The 27,935-nt window shown below is 37.8% G+C and overlaps 1 protein-coding gene across 1 annotated transcript in view; it reads right to left on the reverse strand.

Annotated features, from left to right (window-relative positions):
- Nucleotides 1-27,935, reverse strand: part of NRAP (nebulin related anchoring protein) — a 47,675-nt gene that overhangs the window by 13,931 nt on the left and 5,809 nt on the right. Inside the window, exons 7-29 of the mRNA XM_071446021.1 lie at nt 27,823-27,927; nt 27,163-27,270; nt 26,092-26,196; nt 23,208-23,312; nt 21,352-21,468; nt 19,874-19,978; nt 18,834-18,941; nt 18,029-18,133; nt 15,663-15,761; nt 15,066-15,170; nt 13,638-13,745; nt 12,695-12,796; nt 11,987-12,184; nt 11,661-11,765; nt 9,317-9,415; nt 8,228-8,332; nt 7,674-7,781; nt 6,747-7,058; nt 5,617-5,721; nt 3,473-3,571; nt 1,558-1,662; nt 1,062-1,169; nt 528-641 (exon numbers count right to left, since the gene is read on the reverse strand). Of these exons, the coding sequence (XP_071302122.1) occupies nt 528-641; nt 1,062-1,169; nt 1,558-1,662; nt 3,473-3,571; nt 5,617-5,721; nt 6,747-7,058; nt 7,674-7,781; nt 8,228-8,332; nt 9,317-9,415; nt 11,661-11,765; nt 11,987-12,184; nt 12,695-12,796; nt 13,638-13,745; nt 15,066-15,170; nt 15,663-15,761; nt 18,029-18,133; nt 18,834-18,941; nt 19,874-19,978; nt 21,352-21,468; nt 23,208-23,312; nt 26,092-26,196; nt 27,163-27,270; nt 27,823-27,927 (2,730 nt within the window). The remainder of the gene's footprint in view (nt 1-527; nt 642-1,061; nt 1,170-1,557; nt 1,663-3,472; nt 3,572-5,616; nt 5,722-6,746; nt 7,059-7,673; nt 7,782-8,227; nt 8,333-9,316; nt 9,416-11,660; nt 11,766-11,986; nt 12,185-12,694; nt 12,797-13,637; nt 13,746-15,065; nt 15,171-15,662; nt 15,762-18,028; nt 18,134-18,833; nt 18,942-19,873; nt 19,979-21,351; nt 21,469-23,207; nt 23,313-26,091; nt 26,197-27,162; nt 27,271-27,822; nt 27,928-27,935) is intronic.

Here is a 27,935-nt window from a genome sequence, read left to right on the forward strand (position 1 = left end):
ACTGAAGAGTTACAATTCCTCTAGCAAACAACAAATGATGTCATTCTTCGCACATGTCAAGACCAGGTGGGAACCATTCCCCTACCAAAAAAGTCCAACTTGAAACTCCATAAACTCATTCAGCCTTTGGTCTTTCAGAAAAACAACAAATTGAAAATCAACACTGAATGACTAATTTCATTTACTTCTGTACAAAGACCAGTGCTAATTTTCAATTAGAGCTGCCTCTGAGTGATGCTTTCACAGAGTAAAATGTTCTGTGATAGGCAGCAGTGTTATGAAGCAGAGGAGTGTGCTAGAACACAGGCTTCTTTTACTGCCAAATAATGTTACTGTAAATAATGTAGAAAAATGGCAAGAATATCACAATTATATTAATATATCTGGACAGTGGGACAGAAAGCCCTAAGTTTTAAATAAGTAGGCTATTCTACAACTAGTCTACAGCTAAGTGCATCTTCCTTGAGGAACTACTCCCAGTTAGGAAACCAATTCAAGAATGCCCCCATCCTCTTCCTTGAACTTACATCACTCTGCAGAGATGTTGCACGGACTGAATGAGCCATACGAATGTCACCATACAGGCCACATGAGCCAGCCATCTGCCCTTTCATTTTCTGAAAGGCCTCCTTATATTTGTGCTAAAAAGGAAGTAGGAAGAGAAATGTGGGTAGGAGGAAAGAGAAGTATTAGTCCAGCTGTTAATACCTGAATAAAAGGGCTTTCATAGGACAGTCAATTCTGATAATATTCAGTATGATAATAAATCTGAATGAAGATTTAGAGGGTTCTAGGAAGACCTCACCCAACTGCAATCCCTGTGACTGTGCATCACTGCATCAGGTAAACTGCTCACACAGACCTGCCTTTGCTTATTTACCAACAACACCTCACTGTGGCTGCACTTCCAAAAGCATCACTAACTAGTCTGAGGCCAGATGTCTCCCAGATGCAGAGCTGGCTGGACATGCTGTTTCCATGAGAAGTCCCTCAGCAGGGCAGATGCAGTCTGGAGTGACTGACATGCCCTACTGGACAGCATCAGCAGTAGGTTCACGTACATCACTTATGATTTCACCCGAAGCCTTTGCTGCCTGGAAGGGGATGGCATCCAGTTTCAGCTGATAGCCACCATCTCTCATCCTTCTCCAGGACTCCTTGTAACGAGTCTAGGAAACATGGAACAGAAATAAAGAGTTGCTGTTCATAGGGTTGACATTGCAGCATTATTGAAACCTTAGAAATGTTACCAGATGAGTTTCATTCTATTCTAATGCAGAGGGCAAACACAAATGAAACTATTAATGCACAACAGAAATTATTGCCAAACGTCCATTAGAAATGACCATTTATTTGATCATTCTTAATCTTTCTAATGTAGGTGAAGTTGGATAAGAAGTTTGATTTCCCCACATTACTTCAGAAATATTTAGACCATAAAATGATCATATATGGGGGAAATGAAAGAAATTTAGTATAATTTCCTATTTAGGACAAACAGTGAAGCACTATCAACATTTCCACTTTCCTTTAAACTATTAAAGGTAAGGTTTATACCTCACTGATATTCATAGCATTTAATTTGGCCTGCAGGATTTCAGGAAGATCTGTTGTTGGTGTATACTGATGCTTTATACTCTCTCCATGTTCCTTGTACAGCCTCTGCAAACAGAGATGAATTTCAGTAGCAAGTACTCTCTACATGTTCAATCATTAGTTCAAACAAAAACATTAACAATTAAGTTTATGGAAAGCAAACTACAGAAAAGCAGCAGAGGCATTAATAAATACAGGTAATTGTATCAGTCAAAATGGATTCAAAAGCCTTTGGGATCTGATACACTTATCAGCTAGAGTATGCTAGAGAGAAGCTCCTTGAAGTTTTGAGTGTGTAAATCAATGTATATGAAAATTCAGATATTTGAATATTAATTTGATAAAACTTCTAACATATGTGCGTGGGGAGAAGAAAAATAAACAGCAGTGATTAAGGGTGTTCTGCCCACTAACACTTTGAAATTCCACAGAAATACAGGGAGTTCAAGACCCCCAGACACCTCTCCAAAGGTGTTCAATTTTAGCAGATAAATGGGATGGTAATTATTTGTGCTCCAAATTTATCTCCAGGGTTAGTTGCAAAGGGGTGCTCAATAGTCAATGGGAAGAGTTGCAACACCTCAGAGTGTGATTGATCCCATCACAGAAGAGGTGTCTGTGTGTGCCACTCACATCAGCCCTTGGAGGAAGAGCACAGAGCTGGCCCAGGACCAGGTAACTTTCAGATGTCTGCAGACAGGTAAGAGGAGTTCCATGCAATTAACTGGAACTGGAACTTCCCCTGAAATGGCTATGCAGAGTTCTCCTTCTCATATTACTTTTCTTTGCTAGCCCAGTTTTCCTCTTTCGTTGACACCATAACTTTCAGATGGGTACAGACAGACACTTTTCTTTCCTTGGCCTTAGATCTGACCCATGTCTGGAGCACCTGACTTGCCTTTTGCAGGCTATTATTTCTACAGAAGGGTTCAAGACTCTCCACATTAGAATGGACTCCTCCATTTCACCTGTCTGACACTTTTTTAGCAGCTGGGCCCACTTGTATTGCAGCTCCATAAGAGGAAAATTAATGAGAACTCCATGTGTGAAGAAGTAGAGCACCAGACTGATTTTGACTGTGGCTCAGTGAAACAAAATTACTTATATTTATCCTGCCTGAGATGTAAGCCTTTTGGATCTTATTAATTAAACCAAAGGCACAGACACCAAAAGTATTACAATAGCATGTGTTTTACACGAAGTCTTTCATCTTCTCCTTCACTTTAAAAATATCTATTTTCAAAATAAAACATCCTCTCATGTTTGAAACTTGTCTTTTTTGAGTGACTTTTGCTTATTATTCACTTCTGTATTATCCCAGTTAAGTCTACAATATTTTTAAATCGCTCTTCTATTAAAAATAAACATGTTTAAACACCAAACAGCCTCAATTCTTCCCTTTAAGGTTTCCCCTCCTGGATTTCTCTCTCAGCAGGATGACAGCTTGAAATAATTTATTTTTCCTTCCTTGTCATGCTGCCTTACGTTTTGTTTCCAAAGAATATGCAGAAACTGAAATTTGAAAGATCTGTTTGAAAAGGGGAAAGAACCCCAAACATGTTCTTCCTTAATGAATATCACAAGGCCAAAATTCTTTAAAGGTCAAAGATCAGTCTTACTCCTAAATTTTACTTCTAAAGATAAGTGGGACAGAAAGTGGTTTCTGTATGAAAATCCCATTCACTTCTGTGGGATCTCTTCCCAGCCCAAGTTAGAAACATGCTCTTTGTGGGATGCACCACGCCAGAACACAGAAGTTTCATGGTTCCAAAGGATAATCTCAGAGAAAGAAAGAGAGAGAAAGCCAGTGCTTCAATCAGGTCGTTCAAAGAGGATACCACTCTTATAATCATAATGTATATACATTATAACTTACATCCACAGCCTGGTTATAACTAATTCTAGCCTGGATCATCTCAGGAGTGTCTTTAATACTGGTAAACTTCAAAGCATATGGATGCTGACGGTACTTCTTCTGTTGAGCAGAAAAAGATCAAAGCTGTGAATTTTGTGCTGCTCTTTCATGCTATTTGAAAGAGAAAAATCATAGGTTGCTGGAGATTAGAGTGAATTTGTGAACATAATTATTATTCCTCTTTCCTCATCTTTATGTCCTAGGTACTTTCAGATTAATATTTGTTTCAATTCAACAATAACCTTTTGCCAATTAATATTAATCCTTAAATATAAGAAAAATATTTCAAAATCAGGTTCTGCTTACCTAAATACTCCAGAACTCAGGATTTTAAAATCTTTTCTACATTACTTCAAATAGAGTATGACCAATTGTATTTTAAATTTCCAGTTCCTTTAAGCAAGAAATGATAGACAATTGAAGTTTTTTAATAATGACAACTATTTAACTTATTGGTTAGGGTTTAGGTTACCTCCTTAAACCTGCAGCAAATCTGTGCAGTGGTTGACAGTACCTAATTGTTATGGTATATCTTCTAGCAAATTATATTAATTTTGCTCACTCTTAAGGACTCATAGTAGCTTCTGAGAGCTTCTTGGTCTTGTTATATATACATAATTAAGGTGTAGGAAATTCAGTGGAAAAATGGCAGTTTTTCCATTTGGCCAGGTCACTAAAAGCTTCCCTTCCTGCAGGAGTTGTCTTAAATCCATCAATCCATACCTTTATCACTTCTCCAAATAGCACATACTAAATTTTCCAAATGCCTGGCTTGTTATTTTCTTTAAACTGAGCTGTGACCCACAGAACTTTATTTGAAGAAACATCTTGACCCTTCAAAGACTAAAAATACCAATGTAAGACACACAAACACTTTAAAGTATTATGAACTTATAAGTAATGTTTTGGTTTCCAAAAGTAATATCCTAAAATTGAGCAATCTTACTGAGTTTAATAGGGAACAAAAGTGGTTTATGACTTGTCTTAATCAAATTTGGAGACAAAGCAGAGTTGACCAGAACATGTCTGCAAAAAATTGCTAGCGATTATATCCTGGCAATTGTTTTTTAGCAGGATTAGAAGGACTGGGCACTATATGTATGAAAGGACAAGGCTCATAGCAACCTAACATTACTTAGTACTCACAAAAAGGTTGAGATGAGCAGCCTTGGGAGTCAAATTTCTACTCAGCAGTTTTCACTACTGAAACACCCAACTGGAATTCACAGTTACTATTCCAGCTGGCATTATTGTAGCAACTTTTATAAAGCTACCTTGCTTGACACTAGTTGAGGATCTCATTTATTGTGTCTAAAAAAATCATCCTTCTTCATCCACAATGGATGATTACATGGAGGGGAAAAAAATAGTGTCAGCAATCAGCCAGTTGTGAAAGGTTGACTATTTTTCTGAGACACCACAGACTGAATGGACACATGATTCCTGCATCATAGTTATTGAAAAATCACAGGATTCAATCTCTTACAGCAACAGATTTGGCCAGCAGGACTACCTCTGAAATAACAGAAACAGAACACTATGAACCTTTTAACCATTTCCACCAGAACTTCATTTGAAGGCCTCACGGGACAGGGAAAAAATATTCTAGAGTCTGACTTCTCCTGTAAGTGATATTGGTTATAGGGAGAAATAAGGATGAAAACTACTTGAGCTGATAGATAACTGCAGACAGAGGTATCTATATGAATTTCAATGAATATATATGAAAAACAAGCAAGAAGGAAATGTGTTTCTGTTACAAAAGGAGGTTCTGGGTCCAATGGCTCCATCTTTTCATCATCTCTCCTGTTTTGGTTCATTAAAAAGGTAGGCTAGTGGGTAGCAATTGAGCACTGTTTGATTGCCATTATTATTCATAATATCATTTGTCACCTACTTTGTTTTTGCAAAGGCTATATGGACTCCTACTGGCATGTGTTTGGTATCTGGTTTCCCTCTAATTACCAGTCCTATCCCTGGTTTTGAGGGCTTTCATGTGGTATGCCTTTTTCTTTCCCCTTTGAGTGGAAATTATTTTAATTTTATACAGACATTTTGCACGCATTATGCAGCAAATTCTGTTACATGCTGTCATGAAATCTCACCTCACTAATGAGTTCTCCTGCCTTCTTAGCCTGTTCCACATTTAATGACCCAGTGGCTATCCATCCAGCTCCTTTCATCCAGTTCAGATCTGCTCTGTATCGGTTCTGACAAAGAAAAGAAAATGTCCTATTGTTGGTGCTCATACACTTAAAATGCCATTAAAGGATTCAGACATCTCCAGAACAACAATGAAGTCAAATTAGTGCCTGCTTTTGTTTTATTCACTATTGCACTAGTTGCAAGGAAAGCAAAAAAATATACAGAATGAAATAGAAGCATAAGGACTCACCAGCACTTGTGCAATATGCCTTGCAAGGTAATTTTTAAAAGTGGTCAACACCTTACTGTTGTTTGCAATTTTTACTCTAACTTCAGTTTTGTTGCATATGGAGCGCTCTTTAAAAGAACATCTGTGACTTGCAATAAAAAGAAAATGACACTTAGCATTTCCCAAAGCATATATTTTTGTTTTACTGGAGAGAAATTGTTTGTTTTTCCATGTGTCTTTAAGGAAGAAGAGCACAGGAGCAGTTCTCACTTTCCTCACAAAATCTTTCCTACCAACAGTACTGCATTTCAAATGTAAGTCAGGTTTCTCAAGGATGTCACAAAGGTTTCAGCAGCCATACCTCAACAAGGCCTGTACACATTTCTATCTCGGTCTCCTTGAAAAGTTCTGACTTAGAACCTCAGAATGGAAAGTTTAACTTAACTGTTTACAGTATCAGACAGTTCATCTGATGGTTACATGTGGTCTCCATATGGAATTTTATCACCAATTTTATCACCATACATTATTTAACCTCCCTGCACATTAGGAAACAAAAATAAATGTACATCATATAGGAATCCTAGTGTTTTATTGGCATTTGAAGTAGGCTTTGAAGAAGCCATGCTCATAAATGGAGTTATAACCCTCCTCAGAAACATTGCATAACTTAAATACACCTCTTGAGGAAATAAGTGGTTAATATTTACTGTTAATATTCACTGTTTAATAGCTGAAAAATTAGGTGCATAAAGGTGTCATGGCATTACAAGCATAAATGTCTGAAGAAAGCCAGCCCTAAGTGGGGCTGAGAATAGGCAGGATGAGAGAGGGTTGAGAGAGATGAAGCTCTGGACTTACATCACTTTGCAATCCGTAGGCCCACTTGGCCCATGCCACTTTCCTGTCAGTAGGCAGGGCTGTGTACTGATGGAGAGAGGTCTTGTATCCTATATCTGTGGCCAGATTCTGAGCCTTTTTGGCATGAACAAGGTTAACCATATCCATGGGGATCTGGAACTGACTCTTGGTGCCCTCAAAGGCCTTCTTGTACTCCAGATCACTCTGCAGCTTTGACATCTGCAGGGAGTGAGCCATCTGCGAATCTTCCTCCACAGCTTTTACTCCAATGAGCTTACCCTTCATCTTCTCATAACCTTCCTTATATTTAACCTGTGAAGAAGAAAACAGACCAAGAGTAAATTATTTAAGCTGCCAAACTTACTGAGAGTAAAGCAATGGTCTGTCAGTGGTGTGGCATGCTGGGTCCTCAATACAAGCAAGAAAAAACATCATTTGCAAAAGAGAACTGGAATGCCTTAGAAATTAGTGTCTCTAAAGAATAAGCCCTTTCTTGATAATAATATGTTCACAAAAACCTGTAAGAAATATTTTCTTTTTGGTTCTCTCTAGGAAAAACAACATTCTTCAGGCACAGAGGTCAGAAGGTTCTTTCAGGAATTTTCTGGCCAGGCAGAGATGTATTGAGTTATGATGTTTCACAGGAGATTTCCACTTCATTTTGAGTTCTAAAATTCACCCTCGGGTCAAAATGAGAATAGGAAAACACAGTCAGCATGTGGGGAAAAGCTCTGAATTGCTCAGAGCAACCCTTCTGACTAATTACAGAATGCCAATCACCCAGACAACTCCTGCATCGCTCCTTAGCATGAATCGAGTGAGGGTGGCTCAGGGCACTGAGACATATGTGACACATCCCCAACACTAACAGCAACCTGGACTGTCAGCTGTCCTAAGAAAAAGGAGGCTGATGGAGACCATACTCACATCACTTGCCAGATCCCTCTTTGCCTTAGCTGTCAAGAATGACAAAGCATCCAAACGAAGCACAAATCCTTTTTCCTTCTGCTTCTCCCAGCTACTCCTGTAGAGTTTCTAAAGAGATGACAACAGCACAGTTTCTTTATTATTATCAATCCTTTCTATTTCTTCTATATTCACAGTGAAAGCTCTCAAGTAATGAGTCCCTCCTGCACTCCTTGCCCAGAAACTGTATGGCTACAGATCAGATCCTGGTGTCCTCCCTTAAAAATCCTGTAACTGTCAATACTGTGGTTACTGCAACCCCAAAATCTCACTGGTTCCAGTGAAACTGTCAGTGTGCCACTTGACTGGAAGCATGTAAAAAATGCACAGCTTCCAACTCTAGAAGTCTTCAGAACAGCAGATGTGACCACTATGTATTAATCTTGAATTAAATTTCAAGATTTTATATCTAAAACACGAAGAACTCCTCTGAGAAAGAACATAACTTTTACATAGAGAACAATGATTTCACAGCAGCTGTAACTATTCACAGGAGTGAGGGAATCACACAGTACCTCACTGATATTGGCAGCATTTGCTTTGGCCAGCATGAAGACAGGGTCATCTTTGCTGATGGTGTACTGATGAAGAAACTGCTCTTTCCCTGACCTGTAAGCAACCTGTCCACAGGAAGCAAAGCAGGGTCAACAAGCAGTACTCCACATTTAATGTTGAAGGAACAGTGAACAAAACACCCCAAATATCCAAGGATTTGTAAGGGTTAACTTATTTGGGAAAGTTATTTAGCATCTTGAACTTTTGCGTTAAATATGGAGTTAAAACCTGACCTACAGAGTCAGGTTGACTAAACTATCCATGGTTAAATTTCAAGGAAGCTGTGAAGCAGCACATGTATCAGGATACTTTATTTCCCAAAGTTAGCTGCTTATCTAGCTATAAAGCTGACAGAAATTCATATTCTATACAAAATGCATGCAAGAACATATTTCACCCAGTGTTAAACTGCAGCTACTTTTTGTTAATAGGACACAGAAACAGAGAATTCTAGGCACGAAATTAAGAACACTAGCAATTGAATCTGTAGAGAACATTTCTGACCTAAATGTAATTGCTGACACAATACTCCAGTGAGGAACTAACATTACAAATTTGAATGAAAACATCAAGGACCTTTTATGATCTGAGTAGAAATCATCCCCATTTTATATCCCAGGGCTACAATAGCAGAGAAATGAACTGCTCTGTTTTAGCCCATGAAGTTCTTGGAGGAGCTGGTGAAAACTATGAAAATATGCCCCATTCACAAAGTGTTACATTTCTTACATCCCACAGAAAAAGAAGCCCCTACTATAAAGCTCAAAATCTATGGTTACTATTTTGTTTTCAGCACACAAGAGATAAGCACACAAGAAACTCCCAATGGTGCTTGATTTTTGTTGCTGTTGCTCTAGTTCAAAGAATGCAAGGAGAGAATTAATCAAATAAACAAATAAAACCCCTTAGAATTAACCTGAAGAAACTTTATATATTGAAAGGCTTCATGACTGGGGGCTCTCTTACCATCACATTGGTGTACATGTGTCAGGAATGACCACATTATGCCTAAGCTGCTTGCAAAGAGACAAATTCAGTCAAGGACTCACATCACTTTGAAGTTCCTGGCTTTTCTTGGCATGCTTGATCTGAGAACTGTCAGCCACACTGGTGAACTTCAGAGCATCAGCCTTCTGCCTGTACTTTTTCTGCAGCAAATTAAAGCAAGTTACACAAAATTTTCTACAGTACTTGCCCTCCCCTTAAAATGTACCACTTTTAAAAAATACATGGGTGATAGAGCCAGAAGTACTCTGTAAATTCCCAAGACAGGTTTACACAAGATAAGCTTCCAAGTACTACCCATTGATGGTATTTTGAGGTGAGGAGGGCAGTGCACAAGTGTGTGCCAAATGCACTGCTGCTGACACTGCAGGCATGGATACCTTTGGTGCCAGATGTGCTGACTACATCTCTTACAGGACCTAGGTTGCACACCAACCAGTGAGTGGTGTTCAACCTGGGCATGACTTAAGTTAGGACCCAAGAGATAAGCCACACAATCAGTGTTACTACCTAATTTCCTTACAAGAGACTTCTTAAGCACATGCATGGGTGGTTAAAACCACTGAACATACGTTACTGAGATATTTTTAAATTATTAAGATGATAATTAAATTAGAGCAAGCAGTTTCAGAGTCCTGAAAGTAACCTGAATTCAAAATCTTCCCCATCCTCTCAAAATCTTCCTCTTTTCAAAGCAGAGCTAAGCATAGAAATTGCAGTCAAGCCTTTCTGGAATAAACAGCTATGAGCTCTCCACAAGGCTCAAGTCTCAGATACAGGAAAAAATATTGTTCTTTTTTCATCCTCTGGTGCTTATATAAAACCTATTTGAATGGACAAATGTGCATAGAGACTAATATTTTTAGTTTGGTAAATAAGACTGTCCATAGTTTCATTCCATTTTGCATTTTGTTTTACATCTGAAACACTGAAGTGAATAGAAAACTTTAATTGACTTCATAAGGCTTTAGAAGAGGCCTGTTTTAAATTAATGACTTTGCCTCAACCTTTTGCACCACTCAGTTGAGCGCAAGCTAAGCATCCTTTCTTTCCTTGAGGCAGTACAAGGAAATGCAGGACTGTTTCAGGACCACAGTGTGACAGGGGAGACCAAGCAAAGAAGTTGTATCCTCTAACTGAATTCTTATTCTACCAGTTCAGTCATGAAGTGGGGCATTCCACCTAGAAAGGGTGTAAATGCGTTTTTTTTCATTATCTGGCATTTCAGGAGAGAAATTCTTCTGTTTGAACTGATGGGTGAATAGATCAGTTTGCACTGTGTCTCTGCCAGGAGAACACAAAATAGAAGTTAAAAAAGCATGCAGCACTTCAAAGAGGTGCTCATCGCTTTATTTTAGAAACCTGGAAGGTAGGGCGTCAGATTAAAAACAGCATGTTTTTTCACCTTGCATGGAACACAAGGTAGTGACATCCTGCAAAGAAATGACAAAACACCAGGCTTTGTATGGCAGTAGAGATCTCTAAAATAATATCCACCAGTCTCCAGTTCAGGTGACTGGCAGCCTCTCACAGCCTTGCACAGTGCTGGAAGGAAAAGGCAGATCATTATGGATTAAATATTTGTGCAAGTGATTATTACTACAGCTTGCCCCAGAAGCAGGTGTCAGTAGCAAGACACCAGATCTGAAGTTGCTGCTCTTCTTTTGTTTCTAAGATGTATTTTTTCCCCTTGTAGGAGTAGTGAGAGGATGTCAGAGACCCAAGGTGTCAGAGAGTGTGATCGCCAGTAACTAACTGGCTTCTGCTCCTCCTTCCAGAACTGAGTGGGATTTTATCCTTCTTGTCAAACTTCTCCTAATTTATTCTTCTTTCTGCTCTCTAGTTTTCCTAGCACTACTGAGGCAGCTCAACCATAGCTAAGAAGCTGAGGAAGTTTACTTCCATAAGGTTAATGGCAGTGCAAAGCCATGAGTTAATAAAGCAAAAGCAATGAAAAGCAGGAAAAGCTGAAGCTGCCAGAGAAATCGCAGCCCCTACTTGCCAAGGAGCAAGGAAATTTTCAACTATGGCTAACAAATATCTAATTTTTCAATACTGCTCCTTAAAGCCTTTTTGTACTTCATGAAGCACATGAAACTCAATGGAAATTTAATGCTGATCTGCAACATGGACAGGAGAATGAAAAGAGGTGGAACCACAAATACAGGGATGTCTGCCTCACAGATTAGTTTGATAATTATATAAAGGGAAAATGTCATTTTAATGTCTCTAACCCAGGATCTTTTAAACTAAATTATGCCCATCAGTTTTTCCATTTCTCAGATACTCCTTGTTAGGAATCCTGTACTTATTCCACACAATGTAACAGAGTAAGTGTGCATGAACCTTTGAACAAACAACAGACAGAAGCCTGAGAACTTTGCTTACCTCACTGACTAAATCTCCTGCCTTTTTGGCTTGTTGGATATTAAGACTTCCTTCTGTGATACATCCAGCTCCTTTCATCCATGTCAGATCTGCCCTATATTGGAGCTGCAGAGGAAAATTACATTTATTGGCACAGAGAACACAAGAATAATGTTTGCAAGTGAACACGTGCACCCATTCCAGTTTCAAAGCCATTGCAAAGGCATTTTTAAAAGCCATAACACAATCAGACAGTGCTCATATGAAACAAGAATTAACATCAAATGGGAGAAGTTATAATCTCTTGTACTGTTTTTAACAGTTAAGCTGGGTGCACATCATCTTACATCACTCTGGAGATCGTAGGCCTTCCTTGCCCACTTGGTCTTCATATCTTCTGGAAGCACAGTGTACTCATGGAGTCTCGTTCTGTAATCCAAGTCACTGGCCAGTGCCTGAGCCTTCTTGGCATGCCTCAGGTTTATCATGTCCATGGGCAGATGGAAATGGGCCTTGCTCTCCTCAAAACCTTTTTTGTAGGCAATCTAGACACAGGAGTGAAAATAGATTGTCTGTATCGGATATTACAAAGCTATCTCAAGTCACCTCTCTTGTTTGGTCCTTATGCAGATTAGGCAAAAAAAAACCCAAACACATGTAGAAATCAGGTCCTAGGAGGGACAAAACAGATGCCAGGGTAAATTTTCTAAATTCTAGAGACGTTTTCTTTATTATAGTAAATCTTACTTTTAAACATAGCCTAACAGACTTGAAAGTTCTATGTAGAAGTGTTTATATTGAGGTTTTAATATGATATTTCATTCCTATTGAGGTTTTAACTGGATGTTATTTTCCTGCCCCAAAATAAGGGCACCATTGCCCAAAATCCCCTGATGTGCAATCATTGCAGATTAACAGATGGTGAAGGAAACCAATTTTGTTAAATGCTTCCAAGAATTTCTTACAGTGAGAGCAGTAACAATGGTAGATTGCACAGTGTTGCTGAAAGTTTTATTATTATGAAAAACACCTTTTGAGTAAGAGAAATCATTTACCTCACTACTCATCTTGGCCACCTTCAGAGAGTGCAAAAGTCTTGAATCCTTGGCTTCAGTCACTTTTCCTTTTGTTTTTTCATATTCTTCTTTATATTTAATCTGTTAAAAAAACAGTGTAAATTTAGGAATATTTCAAATTACCTATGAAATAAGCAATACATTTTTAATTCGTGATTTGGATGGTCAAAATTAGAAGAGCTTAGTCTGAGTCTCTCATTGTCACTTCAAATTTCCCAGATTTCTCAGAAATTCCAAAGATGTAAGATCAGTCTCATTTATGAGATCTTTAACCTCATTCTTTGAGGCTCAGCCCTCTGAGGTGAATATGCTTATAAACTTTAATTCTCCTGATTAGCTAAATTATCTGGCTCTTAGAGACAAAAATAAGAAATAAATCCAAGCAAGGAATTCAAGACTTGTTTTTTATAATGAGGTGGGAGTTTAGAATCCCCATCACTGATGAACATTTTTCAGCTGCAGGAAAAGTGTCTCCCCTTTCTGCCTCTCCAGGGGTTGAAAATCTTGATATAAGTTGTTTAGAAAGCTTTTGTTTGGCATTTTTTATATACATGTGTTTATGTTAAGGAAGCAGACTAAAGAAATATGCATTCCCTTTGTAGTAGATGATAATGTTATTTTTGAGGATATAAACAATTCAAAACACTGAATTTCACTATGGGTTTATTATGTAAATTTTGCTTCACTCTGTACACACGATTTAAAAAAATAATTTTTGGAGAGTGAAATTTCCCAGCAGAATATGAGAAAGTTTCCAACTGCTCATTAGCCATTGAGAAAGATGGACAGCCAAACACAGGATTTAAAAATCCAGATGAAGTGAGCTATGCTTTATTTCCCTGTGCTTTAGCTACTTATAGATAAAGAATAAAGAATAAGAAAAACTTAAAGAATAATTCCCAGGTAACTAAATGTAACATACATCACTGGCAAGATCCCTTGAAGCTTTTGCAGCAAGCAAAGGCAGAGAATCCAGTTTCATCTCAAAGCCCTGGCCTTTACTCTTCTCCCAGCCTTCTTTGTACTTAACCTGAGAAAGGAAAGACAGCAACATGTCACTAACACAAACACACAGGATTTCCCAACAAACATGGAAATTATTCAGAGAAAAACAGAAGCATAAATATGCTCAGTCCACAAACTGGGACCTTCTTAAGTAACACTTCATTGAAATTTTGAGCTAATTAATTGTCTAGGATTGAGTCAAAATTTTATTCTTGGAGTTCACATGCACTTAATGTCCCAGAACATCCAGCGATAATTCTCAATTTCAGATAGATATGGAGGAGGGAGGGTTTTTCAAAATTGCCTCTGGTTATGTCTACCTATGAAAATAGTATAGATACTGGCATTCATGATGCTGTTAATAAACTGACATTACTGTAAAGATGATGACACATTTTCTGGAAGCATTTAGCATTTATCATTTGGCTTTGTACTAAACAACATGAAATATGGTGGAAAATATTGATGGAAAATCCCAAAATAGGAGCTGATCCATAGGCAGAACAGCTATTGCTGAGAAACACTCATTTCAGGATTTTTCTTTCCCATCCCCAAACTATAACCAGTCAAGCCCCACACACTGAATTTGAAGGTGCAATTCTTTACATGAGAGAGCATTCAAAAGGAATCCAGCTGGTGTGCCCTGAGATCACCCCACAGGTGAAGCAGAGGTCAGTGCAGCATCCCTCATAACAATCTCCTGATTGTCTTCAAAAGCACACTCATGAGCCACACTATCTCACAAACACCAGTGAAATGCATGAGAATCACATCCTTAACTTCTGAAAGTTGGTGGAATTTTTTTAAGTAATAGTTTTTTAAGCTCTTTTTCAAGATTCCACTTGAAATTCCATTAAAGCAAGATCAAATATATCTTCATCCGTACTCTGCAAGCACCTAATGAAGGTAGAAGGTTTTCAGGAAGCCCCAGTTTCTGGATTTGGCTTTTTGCATGTTTATATTTATCCTGCTCTTTATCAAGCCCAGCAGTGGGCTTGATCCAAGTTGGCAGAAGGCACTGTTTCTTTCCATTGACTTCAGTGGACTTTGAATTACTAAAACTGTGAAAATGTTGGTTCTTCATACAAATTTCAACTCAGAAGCAGCTAATTTTGTGGAGTGAATACTGATTTAAAGAAATTCAGATCATCAGAAAATATCTTGGAAAAAAAAGTCTAGAGGTTTCACTGCCCTTGAAATTGGATCTCTGCCTATTCTGGGAACCATATTTAATGTTGTTTAGTATAAAGCCAAAAGCTTCCAGAAACTGTGTCATTATCTTTAAATGAATTTCAGTCTATTAACAGCATCATGAATGCCAGTATTTCCCCAAGGCTTGACTTACCTCACTGTATAACTCAGCATTGGCTTTGGCTTTCACTAACAGTGGTACATCCTGAGGTAGAGTGTAATTAGATTTTGTCTTCTCATACTGGGCCCGGTAGTTCACCTGTGTATGTTGAAAAGATCAACAAGAAACTCAGTTATTTTTAACTTAATAAAAATATAAAAATTAGTCTGAATGATTGTTAAATTTCAGATTATTGGTGCCATAAATTATAAATACACTCATAGGAGTTTGTAATACAAGTATGAAGGCAATAAGGCTAAATTTTACTTAACAGTAGGAAGTAGAAATTTACTCTATAAACAAAAGAGCTGCTGATTATCTTTAAGTACAAAAGATATAATTTAAAACCTTCCCTTAATAAATACACAGAAAATAATTTCTTAAAAAAGCACACTGATACAAAACAAATGTGGAGACAAATATTAGATCTACTGGTATGCTTGCCACATCTTTGAAAGTGATTTAATTTAATTTGTATTCTTGGTTTGGCTATGAATCTGCTGAAGAACTGTCAAGAATAAAACACAAATGCTATGAAATTAGATTATTCCATCATTCTAATAAACAACAGGGGCTAATGGGAGAACTTACATCACTGATCTGCTGTGCATTTATTTTGGCTTGAGCAATTTGTGGAGTGCTGGCCACAGAGCTGTACTTCAGCTTGTCTATGCTTTGCCTGTAGTTTACCTAATTTAAAAAAAAAAAAATTTAGTAAAGGAAGAAATGGTCAGACAGGAAAATGAAAGATTGAATAGATGAAGTTTTGCTAACTAATACTCTGCATAAAACATTACTTAAACCATAATAAATAGAGCTGAGGAAAAATGCCAGGATCTCTTGGATGAGACCTGCGTTAGTGCCCTGAAAGTTTCCCTGTCTGAGGTTCTGAGGTCACAGTTTTTATCCCTCTCTGAAAATTACTTCACTTATAATCCCTTCCTGTCAAACCCACAAATTCTTACAAAGATGCAGCACCAGCTGCAAATCACTGCTATAAAACTCATTTTCTTAACCATCACCTAGACAATTTTTATGTTTATCAGACAAGATTAATTGTAACTGTCTATGAAGAGTTCTGTCCAGTGTACCACTGGGTAGAGCAAATGAACCTCTTATACTTGGTCTTTACTGAGTTTGAATGTAATAAATTAACCATAGAATTTCCCTGTGTGGTCAGAGTTTTTTGTGGATGTCGAGAAAAGAAAAATACTTACTTATAGTACAAAAAAGTCATTTTAATGTCAGCCAACAAGAGGACTGAACCCCATTAAATTACTAACACATTAATATGGTAGCAACAACAATAAGTTATAAAATAAATATGATAAAGCCCCAAATTATGCTCGATAAAAAAAAATCATACGATGCTTCCTTTCAAACCTGTTGCTGCCTCATGGAGAACTCTGCTATACTACAAAACACAATTATTATTCTCTGTAGGCCCTCATTAATATTCACTGCAGTTAATCACCACTTTCCAAACATTGCAAATCACGTTGTTTAAAACTAGTTTCTTAAGAACATTTCTTTCCAGTAAAGTGGAGCATATTTCTGGAGACTTTGAGTTACTGAAACTATTTCAATGCAAACCTTCTTATCTCCCGTATCCTCACATAAACTTCCTCATTCTGCCAGAATGATAAAAGCTAGGAAAAAAGGCCTGAATTATCTCACAGGTCCAAAGTGATTAAGGTACTTAAAACAGTGCATTTTCTTCCTCAGAGACAGAGAGAATTTTAATTCCATGGAAAGGGATCATTTCTTTTTAACTGAAACTGAGTATTTATTGCTACTTGTGATTACTTAGTGTATGAGAGAGGTGTATTCCTCAAGGAGTTCAGAGTAAGCATGTTGATTATTTGGGAGTGCACAAATCCTGGGAATAATGCGAAATCCTAGATCAGGACTGGTGCAACTGAGTCTCTGTGGAATTGTGTGTTTCAAACCCTGATACTGACTATCAATTGTGGAGCCACTGGAATTGCTGAAATGGTTTTTACATTTTGGACATGAATTTATGATTACCTTGAACTCTTTAAGAACAGAGCTCTCTCACACAGTAGGCAATCAAACACTGAATTTTACTGTTTTCAGCTTTTACAAAGGCAAAGCTGAAATTACTGCTGTAGAGGAAAGAGATCAACTTAAGAGTTGAAGTGTACCCAATACCTCCCCAAAAACATCAGGGCTCCCAATTCTAGCTCTTCATGCTACCATCCTTGTCTTGGAAGAGATGTTTATGCCCAGACAAATCTCACATAATGTTAATGACCTCTCTAAGGCATAATGCTCCTGGGTTTTGCAATTCCAGTGTAAAGACAGGGTGTCCATGCCTTAGGAAGTCAGAAATGCCCTGCAGAGCTGCTGCTCTCCTCTGTTGAGTTTCTAAGCAATGCCTGGTGTCTGTGCTCCTGACTGAGGCACAGGCTGAGCTGGTGGAGGAGATCAGTCAAGCTTTTAATGCTTGTGAGCAGTGAAGGTATCACACTTTCCCTTCCCACAGCCAGGGGCACAGGGGCTCCTCTCTCAGGAGGAGGAAGGTTCTGTGACCAGCCCATTCCCCTCCAAAGGGGAACCCCAACCCCAGGGAATTCACAAAGGATTCACAATTTAGTCTCCCTGTGCTTTCAGTGCTTGATGCTGCTGCTGAAGCTGCCCCAGGGTGGTGAGACTTTTGAAGCACAGAGCTGGGATAGGACAGAAGTCACAGATTTCTCATCACTCTACAATCTGTGCTGAACTGGCACCAACAAGAGGACAGGGCAGCACTTTGTACTGCTCTGAGACCTCCTGACACTGCACTTTTTTGCTTTAACTTTGTTAGCAGTGGCTGTTTGCTCCTATCATTAAATCATCATTTGACACAAGCAATCTATCACAATCTCTCCTACAGAGAGATGATGAGCAAGTCACAGGGGGGAAAAAGCCAAAAACAAAAACATAAAATTATTTACATCTTTCAAAGGGACCAACTTTCTTGTTGTCTGGTATGAAGGAGTGAGAGTAGCTGGGTAATTGTAGTCAACACCATCATGTTTATAATCAGACTTATAGGCTATCTGAAACACAAGGAGAACAAAAAAAAATCATTCTTTTTTTTTCAGCTGTCATTTGTTTGAATAATTATCAGTCAAGAGGAAAGGAGAAACAATAATATTAATATTAAATGCAAGAAACAAAGTAAGTTCAATGTCATGAGTGACAAAGAAAATGAAATTATTTGCATAGTTTAGCCACTAATTGATTCTTTTTCAGCTTCTCAATTAATCCAATGCCAACAGTGGGAGCATTAACTTAACTTCCACCTATGACACATCTCTTTTATCTTTCTGCTTAGTTCTCAAGCTTCTTACAGATTTGTAAATAATGTACTTGAAGGAATGGTATGTAATGAAATAGCTTCTTGACTAACCCAGTAAATTAAATTGGAATCCAGAAATCTTCATTAAAGACTGTTTTTTCCAGCAAAGGTCTGACCCTGGGGGTGGTGGCAAACAACCTTCAGCATCCTACTGATGTCAAAGAACTCTGAAGGATCTCAGTATGTTGCCAGATCACTGAAATTTCTTATTTTAACTTCTTCCACACAGTGAGCCATAAAACAGTACAAAAGGATTTCCAGAATTTCCCCTCTTCTCAACATATCTATCCATCAGATCCCCAGTACAGTATGATCTAAAGTTTTCTATCAACTTAATTCTGGAAAAACTGAAAGACAAGGAGGCCACAAGCACACAAGTGTGATTAAAAGGGACTCACATTGCTTGCCAAGCTGCCAACCTTCATGGCATGGAGCATCCTCTTGTCCATGCCAATACCCACGTAGTGACCTTTCATCTCATTCTGGTAGGTTTCTTTGTACTTAAGCTGTAACAAAAAAAAAAAGATAAAAATACTCTGAGAAAATATATTCAGCTTTTCTAGTGAAGAGTTTCAGCTTTTAAGAGTTTCCATATTTTACAGCAGGGAGACAAATTGTTACAGATCTGGTCTACTAGTGCTGCCCCAATACAGGAACTCATTAGTCCACAGCAGCCTTGGTATTTTAAAAAATAAAATCAAAAACCCTCAGTGAGTTTCTTTTACTACCAGATATCATTTACTTGCTCTTCATATCACCTAAATGCTACAGAAAGAAGATACATCTGTGTTTCATTAGAAATAAATACTAGAACAAAGTCCCAGGGAGACAATATTTGTACATTAGGAAATGAACAGAATTGGGTTGTTTTGGTGCATCTTTCACCAATCCCAAAGTGGGGGATTTGACAAGAAAATAATTGATCATTCAGCCATCTCAACTGTATGGCAAAATATTTACTCCACTGGGATTTAAGAGAATGGTATAGGCAGTATGAAACAAAATTGTACTTCATGAGAAACCAGAGGTATAACTATTAACATTGATTATTTTCACACAGTAATTATGTTTCTCTCTGGCATAAACTCTGGTGAAGCATCTTCTGCCTACCTGTCCAGTCAGGAAATGGACATGCACTATGAAATAAGTAATAATTATGACAGACCAGAGAAACAACTCTGCTACTTCTTTAGATCAGCAGTACCTGGTAAATGATCTCTCTTCCAAATACCATAATAGTTCTTTTCATAATCCTAAATGAAACGAGCCCCAGCTATACATCAGGACACATTAGGATAAGTGTTGTACAAAAACAGTCTAAAATGAGTTATAATCACATTTCCAGCACACATTTATATGAAACACACACTCACAGATGACCTGTGATTCCAGCAGCTACCAGGGCAAGCAAGCCACACACCAGGTACGGAAAACTTACATCACTGGTGAATTTTGAGATCTTGCTCATATTCTTGAATTGTGGAGTGTCACAGTAGTTCATGCTGTAGCCTTTGTTGTTTCCAAGATCCTTCTTGTACTCCACCTTAGTGACAAAAATGCACAATGGGAAGCTATGGTAAAACCTTAATCTGCTCTATCAAGTTCCTTCACACACTTTTTATTAGGCAGACCCACTGTTCAGAGATTTTGACACATGGTGTTCATCAGATGGCATCTGATGAAAATTAATATGAAGAGAATATTCATATACTCAGTTCTCATTTCACAGGCAAAAGAAATGCAATTTCATCCTCTGAAAACTACACAAGACAGTGACAGGAGGGAAACTATTAACAAAAACAATGATATACAAAGAAATTCTAAGGTGAGCATGCAGCAAATGAACATGTACAAATGTGCCATGTACCAAATTTCAGCAAGACCTCAGCAAGAGCTTTTGTACTCTTACAGTCATTCCTGTTTAAGGAACTCAGCCTGTAACAGCTGCAGTGAAAGACTGAGAGATGAGAGGAACTCAGCTTGCTTAGCTGAGGAAATCAAAGGCAGAGAGAAGAAAATGATGTATTTGTAAACCTCTCAGAAAAGTAACCATGCAGGGAGAAGAACTTTTTAAACTAAAGGGCAACGCTAGCACAAAACACAGTGGTAATAAAGTGGACAGGAATAAATGTAGGCTGGAAATTGGAATAGGAGGATTATACAGTGCTGTGTTGAAGCAGCAGGAGCCAGGAATCATTGGCCCAGGAGGCCCCTTCCAGCCCTACTTCCAGGGGTTTTTCATTATTGAAGGTTTTATACTTTGACATCTCAAGAGTATAAGTTTATAAAGTGCCATGGGGAAGTTCTAGAAACTCACATTTATTAATAGTTTTATAGCTGATATGACACTATAAATAAATTAATAATTCAGAATCTACTGAGAATTCTCTTGCAATCTTCCCTTATCAAGCAGAAAAAGAATCAATTATCAGTGACTCACAGTCTTTCACAGGATGGAAGAAAACAGAAATCTGCATAACCAGAATGGTTTAAATTTTGTCTCTCTTCTTATTTTTTGATTATTAGAATACCCTCTGAGACACTCTAAGGTACACACCAAATTCATCCTAAAGCTTTATATCTTAATATCATATAAAAAAAAAAAGCATAATTCAGGTTTGGGGTGGGTTTTTTTCAGATTTCAATTCTTCACATGGTCAGAACTAGAATCACTCTCCTGGGGTTAATTTCCCACACTTTCATAGAGATGATTGGAAGGGCCAGAATGCAGCACCTAAAGATCTGTGCTTGAGCTTTTCTCTCCAGTTGCTGTGCTACACACAGATGATTTTTGTTATGTACAATGCAGTAAGAACAACAGCTTTTTTTTTTTTAACTTGCACTCCTTACTCATCAAACACAGATGTTTGTATGAGCTGCTCCCAAACTTGTTAAGAGATCGATTCAAGCTCTTACCTCACTGACAAGCTTGTTAACACTTTGGGCTTGTTTAAGGACCAAGTTGTCTTCAGCTGTTAGGGAGTGAAAGTGAGCTGCACCTTTCATCTTGGAAAGATCTTTCTTGTATTTTATCTGAAAAGAAGTAGTGAGAATTATAAAATAGATGTGCATCTTTTTATCCTTACTATTTAGAGTGGCTTCATGAGTCAGGATAATATCTTTCCTGTGCATGCTTTGATAAGTAAATGGAGCTTGCCAAGCTGAAACACTGTATTTACTACCTTGAATAAAACAAATATAACCCCATAGCCCTGCACAGTCCCTCTCAAAACATTTTACTAGATAGCATTTTTTATAAATTTTTGACATAGACTGAACAGCAGTGGCTGTTGTTCATAGCTTGAAGAGATTACTTGCAGATTCTTGGCTGGAGCTTGTGTGCTCTTCTATTAATGAAGTTAATCCTCAGTACTTAATTTTAGTCAGAGGATTACTGATAGTCATCAAGCAGTCTGCAAACTTTTCCTTTTGTAGAAAGCAGCTTTTTTAAAAAGCTCTATCTTTTTGTACTTTTAGTGTGTTCAAGGGAATTATATTTCTCTACGAAATCAAGATTGAAATAAGGGATTTCTAAATTAAATTTAGACATCAGGTTTTTGACATAAATTGGACTTGGATGGGTGAAGAGAGGTAAAATAATTTTATAAATTATTTTACATGAACTGAAATGCAAAGTGGTTTGGGTTTTTTATTTTCTAAGTCTGCACACATTTCCTCAGGCTTTAAAACTATAAGGAAAGTTGGTAAGTACTGTAGTGTGCAAATGTTACTTCCATGAAGCAATCCTCCTCTTCAGTCCATGTATTATAAATTAATGAGGAAACTAATGACCATTAGCATTTTCAAAACCTATGAAACTGTGATCTTTATCTGGAAAAGTTAAATATTTCATGTTTAAACAGGGGATCACTGAGTTTGTCATCAAACTGGGATTGGTCACGGAAGATTTGAGGTGTTTTATATTCTCTCAGTGATAAGCTCAGGTAACAGAACATGACTGATCCTTTCCCTCCAGTTTATTGCTCATGTCTAGCCCACACTAACACAAGCTGAAAGGCTCCACCATCTGTTATCTCCCCAGAAGACAGACTGAGCTCATCAGCCCAGGCAGCCCCAGCGGGGACAGGTGCCCACACTACAAAAGTTGTCACTCACAGGAGCCCTTCAGAGCAGCCACAGGGTACTGACCTACAGACTGACCAATTTTTTTGTCACTGCCAGAAATGGTCTCCCCAAATAGGGCTGAGGCCCTCTAATGGATGGGCTGGATGCAGGAATAACACACCACCACCTCTTTGTCACTTCTTCAGTTTACCACCCAAAACCAAAGATCACATCCCAGAAATAAGCTCACTTTTGTGAAGTGACAGTGTCATACTCTCTGCTTCTTTTCCTCCATATGACTTGCTTTGTGCTGGAGGCACGATACATCAAAATATCAAAACCAGTACAGTTCATTCATCCTCCATTTATTCACTACTGGGAATACCACAGTAGTCCACAGGATGATTAAGGCAGTTGAAGGTTTCATTAATAATACAGGTGCAGATTTGCCAGGAGGGTTAACCTAACAGTAGGGATCCCCATTAGTTGCTACATCCATCTCCTCCCTCATGCAAGTTGGAGCTGTGCCCCCTTCTATTAATGGATATTATTAATCCCCTGAGCCATCCAGTTCCCAGCAATGCAGCAAAATGTCACGTTTGTTTACTTCTCAAGTGCAGTTTTAGCATCCTCCTCCCAGGCACTGCTCTGACAAACTGCTGTTTTTAATTGTTTATGAATTGTATTGATTCAGATTTCATACTTACATCACTTGCCAATTCATTTGCTTTCTTGGCATTTTGATAAGCTGGAGTGATCATAGCAGGAAAGCTTCCTTTCCCTCTGCGTTCCTCAAACTCATCCATATATCCCTGAAGAAAATTCAGATCATTTACTCATCACACATGAGCAGGTGGGGCCATGGGTTATTTTACAAAGCCCCACAGTCCTTGTTAGTAGGAAGGTTCATAGCTTCAATGACTTTTTTTTTAAATGAAAAATGACCAAAATATAAGAATAAATTGACCTGTTAAATTACCTATGCCTCTGAAGCTACCTGTGTTGCATTCCAAGAGAAATTTAGGTAGCTATTAGCTGTGGTAAAGATAGCATTCAAGTGTACAATGACATACATCATTCTGCTCTCACCTCATTTCCCACAGAGATGATATCTGCTTGCCTCTCTGTTTGTCAATACATGTTTTCCTGGAATTTTATAGAAATAGCTAATGGCTTGGTTAGCCAGGCTAACTTAAACTTTCAGCTTTACACTTTAAACTTCAATGGCTTAAAGTTAACAAGCTTAACATAGGATCAGCCTTCCTTTGTGGTGTTACAGGAAGTGTTTGATCTTTCCATGGTCATTTTTCACATCATAATTGACAAAAAATAATAGTTCACTAGTGCAGTGATGTATTTTGAAGAGGGATTAATAAATGAAGCAGAGATACCTAGATATCAAAATGCCAAACTCTTTAGTGAACAAAATCAAAGATTCCATTTGTCTGATCAAAAAAACGCCAATTGTTGTGGAAGCAACACCCTTAAACCCATCTATACATAAGTTTATGTGTAAATATCTGACAATTTGAAAGCCATTTAGATAGTTTAACGGCAAAATACTGGGGATTTTTTTAAATGTAATGGACAATAATCTCAAAGCCTTCTATGGCAAGATCTGGGGAGAGTATGGAGCACAAACAAGAATACAAACAAGTGAGAAAATGTGTAATGTGTCTTCCCTGCAATATTTTGTAAATCTTTTGTAATAAAGAGGCAGTTTGAGTGAAAATAGAATGTGCCATGAATAGAATGCATGTCAAGAATGCAATGGAGAGCACAGATAGGAATGGCTACAAATATCTGGAATATCTCTTTTGTGTGTTCTCAGTGCAAAACCATCCATTGTAGGTCATTTTGGGCACCATCGATGTTTTAAAATAGGTCACACCACAAGTTTGTGGACATTATGATGCACATTGGTGAACAATAGTTACAAGGGCAATAAATTATTCTATAAACAGGCACAGAAAAGAAAAAAATACAGTTCAATAATCAGCTGAGTTAGCTTCTAAAAATACCATTAATGAGTCTGAATTCCCCAAACCAACCTGTCTTTTGAGTCTAACTCTCTTAAATACATTTTAGTATCATTTCTAATATTGTGCATATATTCAAAGTTTCAGAAAACTATTTTAGCCACTCTCTGGTTTTTAAACATGAACAAAACAGATGTTCAGCACAGGAATTTTACTGTGAGATTCCTAAATTGTCTCATGTTATATATATAAATATGCATGTACATATATATATATATATATCTGTCTGATGCACACTCAATTCATTGTTAATGATCTCAACAGTTAGAAATCTAATCCCTTTACCCATGTTAAGTCACAATTTACTCAGAAGGATCCATTAATTTCTGTGACTCTGTGTCATTTGGCTAATAATATCAGTATCCAATCTATAAAGATTAAAACTCAAATCAAATTTGAAGTCCATGACTGAAGTTTCAAAGACACTTTCAAAGAAAGAAAACTTAAATTAATTCTAAAACAGAAGCATTCTAATGCTTGGAAATGTAATTAGTGCTTTTTCAAATTCATTTTATTTGTTTATTCCCATTAAAACTTGTAGCAGTTCAAAAGACAGAAGTAATTGAAGGTTCACTGCTACAATTCTAAACCCATATTCTTCAAGGATGGTTTGCTTTCCACAGAATACTAAATGTAGATTTCAACTGAAGAAGTGAAGAAATGTAAAATACCAAAGGTTTTAGGAAAATACAGCCCCTATTCCTTCATTTCTCCAAAGTTTATGGACCTACTGAGGAGCAGGACAAAAACCCCTGAGATTAACCGTATAGTTTTCTTTATACAACACCACTATTCAATTCCTTTCAAATTCCATTTAGCTCCATTCAGTTCTATATAGCTATTGCCCTAACCTAATTGGAATTTGGGTGCATTTTGGGCAACCACAAAACCAATTGTATTCCCTTAAAAATGAAACATAAGCAAAAGGAATGCCACTGACCAAAACAGAACTAAAGCCTATCTGGTTCCACAAATACAGAGCTACAGCTTGTCAGGTTTATAATTCCCCTTTTGCAGAGGAGGTGAAATCTAAGAGATTGTGTGTCTAAGAGATTCAGTGCTGTTCACACATATTTAGAGCTGCAAAGCTCCTAAGATTTGTGAAAATACCCACAGGGAAAAGACACCTATCTGCCAGCTTTCTACCATTTCACAACCCTTTAGCTTTCCTCCTGACTGAATTTCCTTATTCATGGAATGGGAATATTTCCTTGAGTAAGCACATTTCAGTGTGATACATAACAACACCACAATAGAAATGCAGTGTGTGCATGTACACAGATAAATTTGCCAAGGTCAGTCTTTAGCAACGGCCCTACCATAAGGGTCATGCAGTGACAGTGCAGCCACCCTGCAGTCACATCTTCAGGTGCCAGTGACAGATACATTACACTTCACGAGCACAGTGCTGTTTGCACACCATCCTTTCCCTTGAAACCTTGTTTTCTCACACAGGAAACAAAGTGAAAATAGGTGTCAGCAGTTTCTGAAGCCTTGAGCAATCAGCTGCAGCAATGAACACCAGCATGGCTATCCCTTGGATGTTGCATACCTGTCCATACTGATCTGCATTTTCTCTTGCAAAAGCAACATCTGTTCCAGCTGTATGGCTGGCTTTCCCCTTGATCTCTTTTTCATATCTTTGATGATATTTCACCTAACAGGAGAAAAAGGAAAGGAATAATCGGGGTGAGTTTAGTCTGGTTCACAGATGCTGCACAATAAATAACAACCAATGGCATGCACATGTTGTCAATAAAGGATTGTCAAAATTCCCATTGCCACCAACCTGCACAAGTCAAACCTGCCACTTGAAGATATAAAAACAGAACTAGTGGTGTACTTCATAATGCACTAGGAGCACAGGACTTGCCATTTCAACCCAGAACATTGGGTCAATGTGTTCAGCAACACCTGCTTGACAGTGGCTAATCCCTGATGCTCCAGCAGTTTAAAAAAATAGAACTGATTGTAATGCAAATTCATGGTTACCACAGAGCACTTTTTTACCACAGGGTCACCTGAACCCCAGCAATAATTGGGTTTGTTTCTGAAAGATGCATTATCCCCAGTGATAAAGGGAATTTTAGGCAATCAACCTTCAAGTTTAGACCAAGATTTGCACTACATTTGCTGAAGTCAAAACAATGCCTGTAACCTGATGCTGCCCTTTAATCACCATATGTGTTTGCTGACAAAAGTGAAGGGTTTTCCACAGATCAAAGGCAAATAAAAACATGTAATTGTTTTAGAGTCAGTTGCTTTTACCTTCAAAAAAACAGATCTCTTATTTTCCTCAATGACTCTTAAAAATGTTTTAAATTCACTTCCTTTGAGTTATATGTTCTTCCATATGATACCTTCTCCAACAATAAGAGCTTTTCTTTCAGTTTCCAATAACAAAGCACAATTAACTGTACATTTTGAAGGAACACTGATGTCCTTTTATGGTGCTTATTAAAGAGTTCAGGGGTGTTGTGGTTTTGTTATGTTTGGAAAGGAAAAGAAAGAGAGTGAAGATCAGTATGCTCATGGAATTTCTGCCAGTAAATGTTTTAATTCAAAATTTGTGTGACAGTTTAATATTTTCTTTCCCAAAAGAGACTTTTCTTTGGACACTTACATCACTGGCTAATTCATTTGCTCTCTTGGCTATTTGATAAGCTGGAGTGATCATAGCAGGAAAGCTGCCTTTTCCCTTCCGTTCTTCAAAGTCTTCTGTGTATTTCAACTGTAAAAATTCAAGACAGTTCAAGGAGCAATTAGAGCAAATGTATCTTGATTGCACACTTAATCAATCCTTAAAGTTGCAGAGTCAGGTGCTCCATGGCTGTCATCTGCCAAAAGGAAGATGAACCATGAAGTCTGAATCTTTGCAATTTGGTCTTTAACTGCACAATCACACATCTTCTGCACAGCCCCTTTGTCTTGCTCATAGTGTAGGATGAAGAGGGTTGTTTAAAGAAAATACTTAAGGTGTCTGCAAGATGCCTGCTCTATTTACATTAGAGTCAGGCAGCTTCTTTCTTGGCTTTTCATGGCAGCCAGTTGCTGGGTATGGAGCAGACTGGTGCCCCAGCTTCTGTTCTGACAGCCTAAAATGGCCTCAAATTGAATGTGGTCTGTGCAACTGAAAGTATTATATGCTTAAAGGTAAAACGAATCTGCCTTTGAAATATTAATTTTTTACTTTTCTTTGTGTCCATATTTTCAATTAATTTATAAATACCCCAGGAACCACTTGCATAGCCAAAACCAGATCAATCTATTTTGTTTTACTTACATCACTTGCAAGATGTGCTCCAGCCTTTGCATGGAGTATATCTGGAGTGTCTACAACAGAGGTGAACTTTGAAACTCTCTCCTCATGTCCACGCTTATATTCCACCTGAAGAG

This window comes from Agelaius tricolor, unplaced genomic scaffold (assembly GCF_023055355.1).
Source record: "Agelaius tricolor isolate 1412-34295 unplaced genomic scaffold, bAgeTri1.0.p SCAF_22, whole genome shotgun sequence".
NCBI lineage: Eukaryota > Metazoa > Chordata > Aves > Passeriformes > Icteridae > Agelaius > Agelaius tricolor.